This window comes from Hermetia illucens, chromosome 5 (genome assembly GCF_905115235.1).
Source record: "Hermetia illucens chromosome 5, iHerIll2.2.curated.20191125, whole genome shotgun sequence".
Classification (NCBI taxonomy): Eukaryota; Metazoa; Arthropoda; class Insecta; order Diptera; family Stratiomyidae; genus Hermetia; species Hermetia illucens.
The window spans coordinates 35,314,724-35,328,881 of record NC_051853.1 but is presented as its reverse complement, the minus strand read 5'-3'; the positions used below and the strand labels follow the sequence as shown (position 1 = coordinate 35,328,881).

General features: G+C 40.9%; 2 protein-coding genes across 2 annotated transcripts in view; one reads left to right on the top strand and one right to left on the bottom strand.

Moving 5' to 3' along the window:
• The window catches only part of LOC119657089 (kinesin-like protein Nod), a 63,791-nt gene that overhangs the window by 33,057 nt on the left and 16,576 nt on the right, over positions 1-14,158 (bottom strand). The gene's annotated exons all lie outside the window — the stretch shown is intronic.
• On the top strand, positions 632-13,667 carry LOC119657088. The gene is made up of 6 exons (XM_038063843.1): positions 632-786; positions 5,811-6,123; positions 12,136-12,378; positions 12,729-13,016; positions 13,079-13,251; positions 13,312-13,667. The coding sequence occupies exons 2-6, from the start codon at positions 5,821-5,823 to the stop codon at positions 13,583-13,585; spliced, it is 1,281 nt and encodes a 426-aa protein (XP_037919771.1). The 5' UTR covers positions 632-786; positions 5,811-5,820; the 3' UTR covers positions 13,586-13,667.

Below are 14,158 nucleotides of genomic sequence, written 5' to 3'. Positions count from 1 at the left end.
TTCACTAGTTAAATTTCACATTTACTCATATTTCGGAAACAACCTCTCATAAAGGGAATAGATTGTTTCTGAAATATTGATATATGCGTTGATAATTTTTTTACTTACGACAACGCAAAAGGCGCCTCTAATTTAATTTTTTCATCTTTTTTTAAAATTTGCTCTTCACTTAAAATGCTTATACTATGATAAAGGCAATTCTTAGAATACTATTTTCTAATTTAATCTACTACGGCTGAAATCTCTAAATTTTCATTCAGTTCATTCCATCCACTATCTGTAGATTGATAGATTGGTCCAAAGTATAAAAATTTTATTGCATATGAGCTGACCTCTTGAACACTAGCCTACCATCAAATAAAAAACCTGTACTTCGCCACATACCCCATAATTAAATCCGCAAGGTCGCATACTGAAAATGCATCTTTTTAATTGCATTCGGATCAATTATTAAGTTTGATTGCGGTTTGTGAAACCCAATCTAATACAGATTTTGAATCTTAGCGACAGACAGCATCTATTTAAGACGAGATAGTCATGTCCTAAGCTCACCGGCTTCTTCTCCGTAAATTCTAGCGTGGATCCGTATTGGGCATTGCAATATTTTGAGCTTGTAGCTAGGTTTCTGCTAAGTATTTGAAAATGAAGTCCACAGTCACTGGTTAATTGAGATAAGCTAAAAAAATTTTAACTTTATCTGACAATGTTTGGTGCGGGTTCAGTTGACTCTGCTCGGTCGACCTCAGCGGTTCGTTTGGTATTTTGAGTGCTCATAGCTCGATTTTGGTGAGGATTTATTGTTACTTTTCACAGTTCATAGAGTGAAAATACTTTCCTTCAAATGCAAACGAATGTTATTCGCCTCTTTTGTGCTATAGAATTGTGGATGGCATGCTGAAGATTAGTTTTTTTTTGTGAAGATTTTTTCGTTCTTGGAAATGTAATGTGTAAAGTCCCGAACAGATTTTCTTCCGAGTTTTACTCACATGACCAAAATGACTATTGTGGTTCTTCTGAAATCTGCCTTCCCTGATACTCTTGTATAAAATTTTACGTGGAGAAAATGTGCAATAAAATTTAGAGTTATTTTGAGAATTGTGTCATTCCGTACAATGCCAGTTAGTTCTTGTCAAGATGAAGATCTGATCGTACCTTCATTTTCGTGAAGCAAAAAAGACGCGAAAGAAAACGTAAATCACTTCATGATTAATTCTTATGAAAAAAGGTCGGCTCTCCATCAGATGTATTTGTGATTGGCCAAGAAAAAGTGAAGTGCTGTTGAAGCTGATTTTGTGAAAAAACCATAAATATAGATAGTAACCTTCATTAGTAAATTGACTTGCGTAACAACTTTAAATATGGGACGTCGCAAATTTGCATTTATGATTATTTTGATTGAGTTTTTTCTTCTCATTCATCATCAACGGACAGTTTTGTGTTAGTGAAGATAACTCGAGCGGGTTAATAAATTCCCTGATTATCCATTTAAGCTCACTCTGAACGGGTTGACTATAGCTATATATATGCAAGTGGGTGGAAGAATATAAACCGCACATAACATCTTAAATTAAAGGTATAAGATGTTGAAGTCCGTCGTATGGAGAAGTAGTGCGACTTCTTATCGCATTTTGGCTTTCGTCAGCTCTACAGCTGATACTACTATCAAACAAAAGGGTTCATTGAATTGTTTTTAACGGTCTTATTTTAGATTGTCAGGAATAGATTGGGTAGATGAGTAAATAGAAGACATAATTGACACACTTCTAAAGAAGTTATCCAGCCCAAGATTTGGAAGATCTCTTATGTAGCCACCACTTTCTTTTGCAGTGCTTTAAGAAATATAATGTACACAGATTATCATATGTGTAATTGAGGCCTCTTCTTCTTTTTCTTCAGCCTTTGTCCCGTTCACAAGCGGGGTCGGCTGTAATTGAGGCCATTTATAAGAATTTTAATTTACATCATTGTCTCGAAGAAAAAAATCTCAAAATACCCTTATTTATTAGGCCGCTACAGTGACCTAATCCCTTAAGGCTTTGTGTGAAACAAAACCTTATTAAAATCTCTGTCTGTCACATTTAATTTATTCGCAAGCGGCTAAACCTGTTAAGTTTTAGGGGGAAAGAAAGGTTGTAATTTTTCTTTCTTAAAACATGGTCATAGGATATCAAATGAAAGGGTTTTAAAATAGGTATTGTTGCCCTTCACTTACGCATCATCGCTCGCAGTTACCTGAAATACTCTTGACACTCCACGACTTCCCGAGAAGCTCGTACTCATCCTCTATTGTTCTGCACCAAGTGCGGTTGGGGTGACCCGTTCGTCGGCCATCTTGGGAGAGCAGATTCTACTGCAAGGTGTAACCAGCAATGTAGTCCACTGTCACTTCCGCCATCCGATCAAAATACGTACGAGTGCCTGGCTTGTGCGCCGACCAAGTTATTTGTTTGAGATAGTGTCAGGCCATCGCTAGCGTACTCCGATGATACGACGCAGACAGGTATTGACGAAAGTTTGGAGCTTTTGGGTAACAGTGGAGTTCACTTTCTATGTGCTACTCCCATATAGCAACACAGAAAGGACACTAGCACAGAACAATCTCAACTTAATTATGGTATTGAAATAGCTGCATTTCCAGATTTTAGAAAGAGCAGCGAAAGCGGATCTATTGCTGGATGTCTCCCGATGCCACCGTCGCTACGCGTCGCAGGGACCATGCTTCCGGAATTGATCGACGCCTTCGATGCTCTGGCCATTGATGAAAATGGGGGAAGTGCGATGGCCCGTCAGACTATGAACATTGATTTTTGTGGTGTCTATCTTCAGTTCAACTCTACTCGCCTTTCTTTCCAACTCCAGAGCCATTTGGCCAAGGTTCATAACTCGAGCAAGCAGATTTCATTAGCGAAGTTGTGGTATTTGAGGAAAGATATCATCATCCATTCAATTCCTCCACATTTTCCAAGACAGCATGAAGAAAGTCGCCAATAACAATAATTATTGATGGGTGATGGATGCAATCCTGGCGGACTCCGCTTTAGACGTCAAAATCCTCCCAGATTTTACCTCGGAGCAAATGACACGTCTTTTGCGCCATCATATGTCACTCTGATAATAGCTATTTGTTTTTTTTCGGATTGCCTTCCTGAGTAGAGCACTCCAGATATACTCTCTATTCAAGCTATCGACAGCTTTTTCGAAATCAATGAAGAACAGATCCGGCAAAGATCTAAATTCCGCCCAATGTTCCAAAATGATCCATAGGGTGTTGATGTGGCCAATGCAAGAGGATTCAGAGGGGAAATCAAGCTTCTTGCGTCCCAGGTTTCTTCTTCTTTTTCTTCAACCTTTGTCTCGTTTACAAGCGGGGTCGGCTCGTCGTGATCGGTTTCGCCATTTGGCTCTAAAGAATGCCTAATCTGGATGCAATCTCGAAGCTGCGTTCCAGGATTATTTTAGCTATTATCTTGGCAACAGCAGGAATAAGCAGATACCCCTCCAATTGTCACACTCAAAGCGGGTCCCCTTCTTTGGGAGCTTGAAGATCATCCCCTTCTTCCACTCCCTCGAAAGGTATTGGATTCCCAAGATTTTCATACAAGTGGAAGTGGCAAATCTGCAGTAACTGCAGGTGCAGTGATAAATACCTCTGCGAGAAGACCGTCAAACCTAGCGGTTTTACTCTATTGGAGTGCATTGATGGCCGGAATGATTTCTTCTCTGAATGGAGGAACAGTCCGTATCTGTTGCGGAGACCAACGACGTGCGTAGCATCTTAGAAAAGAGCATTTTTGATGGCGACCCAATGCTCATTGATATTCTCAGGCGAATTATTCAGTATATCTGTCGTCTGAACAGCAAGATAACTCTCCCACTGTTGAGCGACAACTGTGTTATAAAAGAGAGTGGCGAACGCAATACGCAAGCGAACGTAAGCCACCATCAGATGGTGATCCCTTTCGAGGCCAATGTCAGCGCGTCCCTTATTACGCACATCCAGAAGACAACTCTTAAATCTACTGCTGATATCGAAGTAGTCGATCTGATTGTTCGTATGGTGTCGGTCGGTTGAAACCCAACTGACCTTATGGCAAGCCCTGTGCTCGAACAATGTGCCACCAATGACAAGACGGTGGAAGCTGCAGAAATCTACGAACCTCCGACCATTACCGTTGGGGTCGCCAAGACCATGTTTCCCCATCACATATCCGAGCACGGTGTTGTCAGATCCCACCTTGGCATTCAGATCACCCATCATGATCATAATCTCACCTTAAGGAAGCCTCCCCTCTCCTGCGTTTAGTTGCTCATAGGAAGCACCCTTCTCCACTATATCGGAAATCTTCGTTGGTGTCTAGCGTTATACAATTGTGATGCTCCTTAGTCTAACCCGCTTTTAATTTCTGTCAAGCGATTTGGAACTCAAAATGTACGCATCATAAAGTGGAATATGTTTCGGTCACAGAAGCGTTCAGAAGCGGGGTCGGCTCGTCTTGATCGATTTCGTCATTTTGCTCAGTCAAAGGCATGCATGATCTGGATGGAAAAACGAGATTCTATCTCATCACCATCTAGCGTATCAAACCATTTTTCTTTCGGACGGCCTCTTGAGCGTTTCCCATCGACTTCAATGCTCAGACCAATCTTGGGAAGCGAATTTTAGTCAGTGCAAATTACATATCCATACCATCGAAGACGCCTCTTTCGCAAATTTTCCACAATCGGTGCAACCCCATATCGATCGCGAATGTCCTCATTTCGGATGCTACAATCATAGCATGTTGTGACACGGGTCCAACGAAATTTTGTATGCATTATTGTGTAAGCTTTTGACAAGTCAATACAGATCTTTCTCGCCGTCCTGAGTATCCAGTTTAACGTAAAGGTCTTTGTACGAGTAATGAGCTGCTTTGGTAACAACGATCGCTTTCTTTGCTTCTCGGTTCGCATTTTTGTAAATTCGTCAATTGACCAGTGTTTTATGGACGAGCAATTTATGGCAGCATTGGTAGGTCAGTTTGATGGGCCGCTTACCAGGCTTGGCGATCTCGCTGATTAATTATATTTAATTCGCGGTGAGTTGATTCGCAAGACGGCAATCAAAGGCTGATATTGAGGCGCGATGGTCTCATAGGGAATAGCTTTGCAATCAGTGACCTTCTTCCAAAGGGTTCTTGCGAGTTCCTCTATCTCTCTAGGTCCAATATTTCACCTGCAGGTATATATTTGTTTTGCTCGGACTAAGTTACTTATACCCCGACGCCATCCTTTCGTGAAGAATCCTTTTCCATTTCTTGACAGGACCCATCCTGGCGCGTCGTAGCATTTTTCCAAGACTTTATATTCAACCCCCTTTTTTGTCATAGGACAGTTGGCTAAATCATAAACATTAAAGAACTTGAATATGTCATCTTTCTAAAAAATCAGGATTAAATTATTTGAAATAATTAAGACTTGCTTTTTTCTATTCGCGAGTGATATTTATTGATTCTGAAAATACGGATATTTCTGGAACGTTCCCTTCATGGTAACAAGTCTGCCTGTTAGCCCCCCCCCCCCTCCTACTCCTAGGGGATTAAAAATTAGTTGATCGGAAATTATAAAACATTATGCTGCAGAAGTCCGTCAACTGAAGGTACTTGGTTATTCTCTTGTGCAAACCCTCTGCAGGAATGTGTGTAAGCTCCCTTATTAATATGAAATAGTGGATTAATAATTTCGTGGTAATAGTTTCACTTTTTGTTCTTTAAACTCCTTTTTATTCAAAAATATATATTAACATTATAATTAAGATTTCTCTTTTCCTTTAGACCATTAAAAATGGATTTGATACCAAGCAAGGTGGTGCAGCAAAAACTCTTGGAAATTGCTGAAAATATTCTAGGCACCAAAAAGCTCAGCAGTCATGTTGAAAAAGGCACAGTGAAAGGTGATAACTATATAGGAATTGTCTATAGAGCTCGATTCCATGTTGATTGTAACAACAATAAGGATAAAACTTGTGCTGAGGACAACTGCAGGAAGCTCAATGTAATTATAAAAGTTCCTCCAGAGAATAAAATTCGTCGGGATAAATTTTTTGCAAGACCTACTTTCCTTCGTGAATCTTTGGTGTATGATGAAGTGAGTATAAAATTTATTTTTTCGTGTTTTTTTCTTTGTCTTATGTTTGAATTGTGCTTTCTTATTTAATATATTTGCACATATTATCGCTTGTTCTCTTAATAAGCTTACTCCACTTTACCGGCCTTTTCAGCGGAAGATTAACATAAAAAGTTATGATTGCCTAGATGCCGAGACTTTCATCAGACTGGTTAACATCTCGTAAAATCCTCAGATTTTCCAAGCTCCTTATACATATAACCCCAAGATTCCCATAATTGAATTCCTTCATACATTTTTCGATACTTAATGGACTCTTCCCTCAGGCATAGAAGGCCCGTCGCATGTTCCAGAAAGGTCCGCAAATACTTTGACGGTGCGATGACTGAGTTGATTGAGCGCCAGCATCTCGATCTCGATACTCGGAGTTTAAATCCCGCTTGATCATGGATGTTTGAGTTTGTCTTTGTATTGTCTTGATACCCTATGTTTATCGTTTGTCAAGTATTAAGTTTGATAATATTGAAATTGAAGCACAGTCTCAAAGGGGTGTACGGGAGACATACAAATGCTTTGCTAAACACTCTGATGTCGGAACTTCTCACATATATTTGAGCCACCTGCACAAGAGTTGAATGGTCAATTTTCTATCATGGCTAATTTAATAAAATACTTTTCTCACGAAAGACTCAAGTCTGCGAAGAATACATGAAGACTGGAAAGATCATTAGCTTTTACGGTAGGAATTTTATCTCTATCTCGAGATGTTTCAAGTGGAACAGTTTCTAAATTGTTGTGTGAAATAAATTCGATTCAGTGTTTGTCTGTTTGTCACATACAAGCTAGTTTGGTTACCTTTACATATTTTTTCTGTTGAGTTTGAAGGGAACCAATACATGCGAAAGTTGGGTGGAATTTTTTTTTATTCACAGAATGGTACGAGTATTAAATGAGAAAGAGGAAAGAGGAAGAAAATAAAATTCTAATGAGCTATAAATCATTCAAAATGAGCGCCTTTATTATTGATATAGAGCCGTAAACACCCCTGCCATTTAGCGGCACACGGTATCTGCAACGATGCTTTGTTTGGAAGACTCGAAATTTGAATAGTGAATTCGGCTTGCATTTCGTTCCAAAATGTCCCATAATTCGTAGTTCAGCCGGTTCAGGTCGGGGTTTGCCGATGTCAAATCTTCAGCACTAATAAAAGCTGGAACATTGTCCGTGAGCCATTGTTGACAACGTTTTGTTGGAAGATCCACCAATGAAGAAAGTATCATTGAGTAACTTGACTACTGGCTCGAGAACAGTAGCTTCTTCAATCAATCTTTCAACTCTGAGACTTCTGGGAGTAAAGAGGCACCTATTATATCATTTGTATCCCTTTAGTATCAGGTCTTTGCTCAGAATGCGAGAAACGGTTGTGGCGTTAATTTCATGTCAGATGCTATGAGTATCTGCTTACGACAGGGGTTCCAATTAATTCTCGACCGCACCGCTTTAATCGTACGGGAAGAGCCGGATCAACAACATCGCGTTTCTTTGTAACGGTGATAAACACGAAAAATAAGCCGTTCGTTCATTTGAAGCAATCGCAATATGGAGTGACACTGTTCTCCGCTTCCAACAAACTAACAATAGTTACGTGAACGTGATATTCATTCCACTTCATTGTGTCGACTGCTACTGTGCGCGGCTGGCAAACGTTAGGAATGTGTATGGGGAGCGGCAACACTGTTTTCAACACAGTTACTCCATATGGCATAATTAGAACTGGCTCCATTGATGAATTTGTCCAGAAAATGCTCGATTCTTCGTAGATCCCCACCCTCACAGACACAAACCCCCGCAATTGAAAGTGTTCTCTCCAAAGACGAGTATGGAGCGGGAGGATACGGAAAAGAGGAAACTATGAAGCCTAACTACCGGGACGGTGGAAGATGCAACAAACAATCGTCTGGATAAAAAAAGCCGTAAGCCAGGCAGTACAACCAAAACACGGGAGAGGCCAAACTGGGGAAGAGAAAGCCGACATAACCTTAATAGTCTGCAGGACCTATGGGTGACGAAAGCATGCGATGTTACTATGCCTAGAAAGTGACTGTTCCCCACTAGGAACTCCGACTACTAGTGGAACAACAAAATAGCAAATTTGAAAGCCGCATGTTTCCGGGGAAGTAGGCTTTACCATAAGCAATGGGGAGAATTCGATAATGACGATTGACAGGAGGAACACAGATCGATTGGTCGATCCATAAAAGGAAAAGGAACGGCTCCAAACAAAAAGTTGCCATCATTCTGTTTCTTCATCACCAAAAATGATGGAAGACAAACGGTGGTCCAGATCAACGAGTTCGTGATATCTCCTTTTACCGGAGTTGCAGGGAGTATGTGGTAGGATCGTTGACAATAATGTCTCAGGTTTAGATGGAATCTCTAAGAGAGCTTTAAAGCTGACAATGAAAACTATGGCCGACCTTTTCGTCAACACCTTCGAGACATCCCTAAAAGAACAAATATTCTTAGTGGAAAAAGCAAAAGTTGCCTTCCAAACCCAATAAGCCACCTGGATTATCCAGCATCATATCGCCAGATCTGCCTGCTGGATACAATGGAGGAAATAGTGGAGAGAATCATTTAGAATAGACTGTTACCCACCGTCGAAAGTGGCAATGGTCTGCCAGCGCGCCAGTATGGGCTCGACGCCACCAACGTACGATGGATACAATGAGCACGCTGTTGAGCCTGACAAAAAACGCATTGAATACTGGTGGCTACTATGATATGCGGCATGTCTGCATGTTAAAGACGCATTCAATTCCGCCAACAGAATGGAAATTACAGACGCTTTGGCTGGCATTGTTGTTCTTGAACATTTATCTAGTCTGGTCGAGAAACACCTCTCAGATAGAACTCTTTAGTATACCTTAAAAAGTACATTGTCACAGCGGGTGTACCATAGTGCTCGGTACTGGGTTCCCCGTTCTGTAATGTAATATATAATGGAATGCTGCTGCTCCTCATCGCAGAGAAGGCTGCTATTGTGGGCTTTGCCGATGACCTGGCTGTAGTTGTTGCAGCAAAGCATCTAGAGGATGTGCAGACTTACGCAACGAAGATGCTGAGAGCGGTACAGACTAAAATGAAAAAGACCGAGTTGACCCTGGCGGATGACAACAAACAGTAAACCCTCGAAATAAAAACACCGTGGGTGGAACTCGGTGAACATACGGTCGTCTCTAAGCTGGTTATCAGAAAATGCATATCAAAAGGCAGCGGGTACTGCCGCCTCAATTGCCAAAATGTTGCCGAATGTCGCTGGGCCGAAACAGTTTAGAAGATTCCTTTGAGCTAGAGTATTGCGACTCATTTTGCTCTACGTGTCACCTGTGTGGGCGGAGGCGCTTGTAAATTCTCAGAGAAGGAAGCATGTGAATCCGATTTATCGGCTGACGGCTTTGAGGAGGCGCATACAACACGCAGGAATACGGCATGGTCAGAGTCCCATGATCTCTGGATAGTGATCAGTCTTCGAATGGTTGGTAGACACACAAGCGCATTCCCAACTACCACTTTATCCACTTCCTCGTGGGACACGATGGTTGCTGCAGGTAGTGTCTACACCGCTCCTTGGTGGAGTATAGGGCATCCAAACAGACCAGTTGTGCTTCAATTTCACTATCATCACACTTAACGCTATGCAAGTGATAAGCTCACAGCAGTGATACAAACACAAGACGAAAATCCAGAGCAGCGAGATTAGGAGGCTGACACCTTACCTCCTCGCATCGCATCGATTCATCGAAATGTTTTTCACGCGGTGGCATAGAGGAATATGCATGAAATATGATGTTTCACTTGCCAAGGTTCGCAATGGAGAGAAAGAACCTGAATGAAGTGTTGGGAAGGAGCGTGAGCCTGGAGAGATGGTAGCGAAGATGTTAAGGTGAGCGAAAACTGGTTTAAGGTTTTCTTCGCGATTGTAAAAATGCAGAATGAACTAGTGAAGGAATTAGGATGGAGAAAAGCTCCAAAGACGAGCATGCAAGCTTACAACCCGGGGCTTAGGTCTTGCGGGGCTGGGGTGAAAACAGCTCACGTTCCCGTTTTAGGTCTCTCTGTATATATGTATGTTTATATACGTGCCCATTGCATGGTTATATTAGTTTTAGATGGATACATATATACACTTTTTTGCACAAGGTGCAATGGAAATATTCAGAGGCATGTATTTCGATGTAATTTAGAAGCGTATTTATGTATGTATGTGGCCAGTAAGCGCCAATATTTGTTTCGTTGGGATGAAGATAGTAGTGTATATGGATTGAGAAATGCACAAAGAAATATTTGAGGCGACCAATTATACCAAGTGGTTCATCAACTTATGCTCAAGATGTGAGACAGCGAATCAATGTCTGACGACTGGCAACGGCGCATTATCTGCCCCATACATAAAAAGGGAGATATCACACAGTGCGGCAATTATAGAGGTATCCACGTTCCTGAGTACCATCTATAAGATATAAGCCCAGAACAACATTGAGCAATACCAAAGAGGCTTCACTCCAGGCAAATTAGCGACAGATCAGATTTTCTCTCTGCGGCAAGCGATGGAAAAACTGTTGGAATATGGAGATAAGTTGCACCAGCTTTTCATAGACTTTAAGGCCGCCTATTATAGCATACTCAGAGTAAAACTGTACACGGCAACGAGAGAATTCGGTATCACGACGAAATTGATAAGACTGACTAGGTTGACCCTGACCAATGTGTGAGGCTAGATAAAAGCAGCAGGAACACTCTTGAGACCATTCGACAACAACGGTTTACGAAAAGGGGATGCCTTATCATCTTTAACCTGGCCCTGGAAAAAGTGATTCGTGATACTGAGGTAAATGCGAGGGGCGCGATCCTCTTTAAGTCAACCCAACTACTGGCTAATGCTGACGATATCGACATCATGTCGGAACGACCCGAGACGTACAAACTGCCTTCATCCAGATCGAACAGGCGCCACGAGATCTTGGGCTGCACATCAATGAAGGCAAGATAAAATATATGGCGGCAACGTCAGCACCAAAAACCAACCAACCAACAACATTAAATCGCACTAGTCAAACGGGAAGAATAAAGATACTAGACTACAACTTTGAGACCGTTGATAATTTTTCCTATCTAGGGTCGAAAATCACAACTGTGCAAGGTTGTTGGCTACCAACAGAGCCTATTTCAGCATCCAAAAATGGTTTCGTTCGAAACGTCTCACTATAGGTTCAAGACAATGATCTTGCTAGTCTTCATTTATTCCTCGGAGACTTGTATACTTAGCAAAAAGCAAACTCTTGGCCGCATTCGAGGGAAGAATTGTTGGCCCCCTACATGAGGATGGACGATTCCGTAGCCTACACAACGAAATCTATGACTGATACCATGACCGTCACGTTGGGGATAAAATCCAGCTCAATAGGTTGCGGTGGAAGGGTCTCTTAATCCGTATGGATCAGGATGATCCAGCCCGAAAAGTCTATAAGAGCAATATCTATGATGAAAAGAAGACGAGGCAGACCCTGCCTGAGATGGAAATATCGTCAGCATAGGTCGCTAATTAGGTGGATTTGTAAGGGGTAGTGTCTTTGACATTTATATCAGCGTCGCAAACTACTCTTTTCCAAGACTAGGCAGAAAAGGAGGGATGGTAGAGCATTCGCTTTTCTTGGACTGTTTTTGATGGTGAAAAGTCTGAAGGGCGATCATAGTGCTTTTATTTGGCCCCGCATATAGGTCAGCGTCAGTCTTATTAGTTTTGTCGGGATACCTAATTCCCTCAAGGCCGGGCCCATTTTCACCCTGGATGTGCTATCATACGCGGCTTTGAAGTCGAAAAAAAGATGGCTAGTTTCCAACAATTTGTTTCTAAGGCAAAGCCTTTTTTCATATACAAATAATTTTGAAATCACTTCTTGATAACTTTAATAGGAATATTTGAAGTAAAATCCCATATTGCCAATTCTTACCGTCGTTGTATTTTCGCAGATTCTTCCGTTGTTTATGCAGTTTCAGGAGAGTAAAGGAATAATACCAAGCGAGAATGGTTTTCACGAGATCGCACCTTCATACGGAACGATAACTGAAGAATACCATGAAGCTATTTTTCTCAAGGATCTGGCAGATGATGGCTTCGAAATGTACAACAGACATAATTACATCCCAGTTGATCACGCGCATTTAGTAATGAAAATTCTGGGAAAATTACATGCAATTTCCTACGCAATGAAGGTATTATTTAAGCAACTTTATAGATTAATATTTAATTGTCCTTTTGGTTCTCTGGATGTAGATAATATATATCTGCAAGTTCTTTCTAGTAGTAGTATAATTAGCATGGTTACAACTGGCCTAGGCCTATACTAACGTGAAGACAGTTCTCCGAGGCAGATAAGATACTTCAAAACCGATAAGATTTTGACTATCTGCCAAGGCAATAGATAAATTTTATTTATCGGTCATACGCACTGATTACTTCATTTGAAAATTGAAATATTTCCCCGAAACCAACGTTTTGATCTAATCTAGTCAATTTCATTCATTATTCGTTATGCAACTGACTTAACATCACAATATTATAGGATCAATGTCCAGAAAAATTTGAAAAATACAAACAACTTGAAGATATCTTCAAAATGCGTGAGAATGAGGAGGAATTAAGTGGATATATGACATTGATGAAGGACCGCGCAGTTGCAGTTTTGGATCCGGAAAAACACCAAACCCAAATAAATGCAATAAATAAAATGTTTGAAAAGGAGAATTTAATGCAGATGAGTATCCGCATCACTAATGGACATTTGGAGGAACCTTATGCAATTATTTCCCATGGAGACTGCTGGAATAATAATATTCTGTACAGATATGAGGTATAATATTTTAAGTTGAAATGCATCTGAAATCGTACATAATTCCCTGGATTGGATTTCAGAATGGAAAATTGGCGGATGCTCGACTTATTGATTGGCAAATATGCCGATATAGTACGCCAGTCTGTGATCTGATGTATTTCTTATTCCTGGCTACGTCGAGTGAGATGCGAAAGAAACATTACCAAAGCTTCCTTGATACATACTACGACAGTGTGTCTTCATTCATTACAAGGTTTATATCATCATTCAAATGGTTCTGACAAACAAAATCTGATTTTCTTTACACTTCCAGGCTAGGATCCAACCCAGATGAACTCTTTCCACGTAAAGCTTTCGATGAGCAATTGAAAAAGAACGGAAAATTCGGTTTCTTAATGGGTTGCATGTTGATACCGATTCTAACAACACATTCCGAAGATATACCGGATTTAGATGAGATGTCGGAAAAACTGGCGAATAAAGACATCGATCCAAGTGCATTTCAATCGGAAAGATCGGATGGAGCTTATAAGGAACGAATGACTGGAATTGTTTTTGATATGTTTGATTTAGGATATTTTGGATAACGTTTGTGTATTTTAGTCATTAGGGCAATTTCATGGTATTACAATGTATGTTAAATTGTTATGATAAAATATGTATGATTTTTCGTTGCCTTTATTATAGGACTGTAAATAGTAGATGAGTAGGGAAATGATCATTCAAGCTGGGCGAAGTTTACTCAGAGGGCAAGGTTATTCCAAAAAAACAAAAAAGACGTAATATACCGTGAAAGTCGCTCTGGAATTAATGGAGCCCCACTGAAGTGTCCCATCTTCCTCTCATGTTATTCACAAAGTTTTCACATGAACTGTAATCCGACCCGTGGGATCTGCTCCGGAAGCTGAAAAATAAAAGGGCGAATATTGCACGAGAAAAAACTTTCAGTTCGACCGCGCGGAGCTATCCAGACAATTCAAGATCCAAATGACGCAATCGAGAGGAAAGATCCACGACGGATTACATCATCAGTTTCTTTTGGGACGCACGACCTCTGGAGTAGCGGGAGGCATCATCCAGCCATAATAATGGAGAATGCCCCTTCGTATTTAGAGTTATGCGGGAGTTAAGTCGCAGAGGGAAGAGAGACCCTCAAATCA

Coding starts and splice junctions, on each gene's coding strand:
- LOC119657088 (XM_038063843.1), top strand. CDS start 5,821: ATGGATTTGATACCAAGCAAGGTGGTGCAGCAAAAACTCTTGGAAATT. Junction 6,124..12,135: donor AATCTTTGGTGTATGATGAA/GTGAGTATAAAA, acceptor GTATTTTCGCAG/ATTCTTCCGTTGTTTATGCA. Junction 13,017..13,078: donor ATATTCTGTACAGATATGAG/GTATAATATTTT, acceptor ATTGGATTTCAG/AATGGAAAATTGGCGGATGC.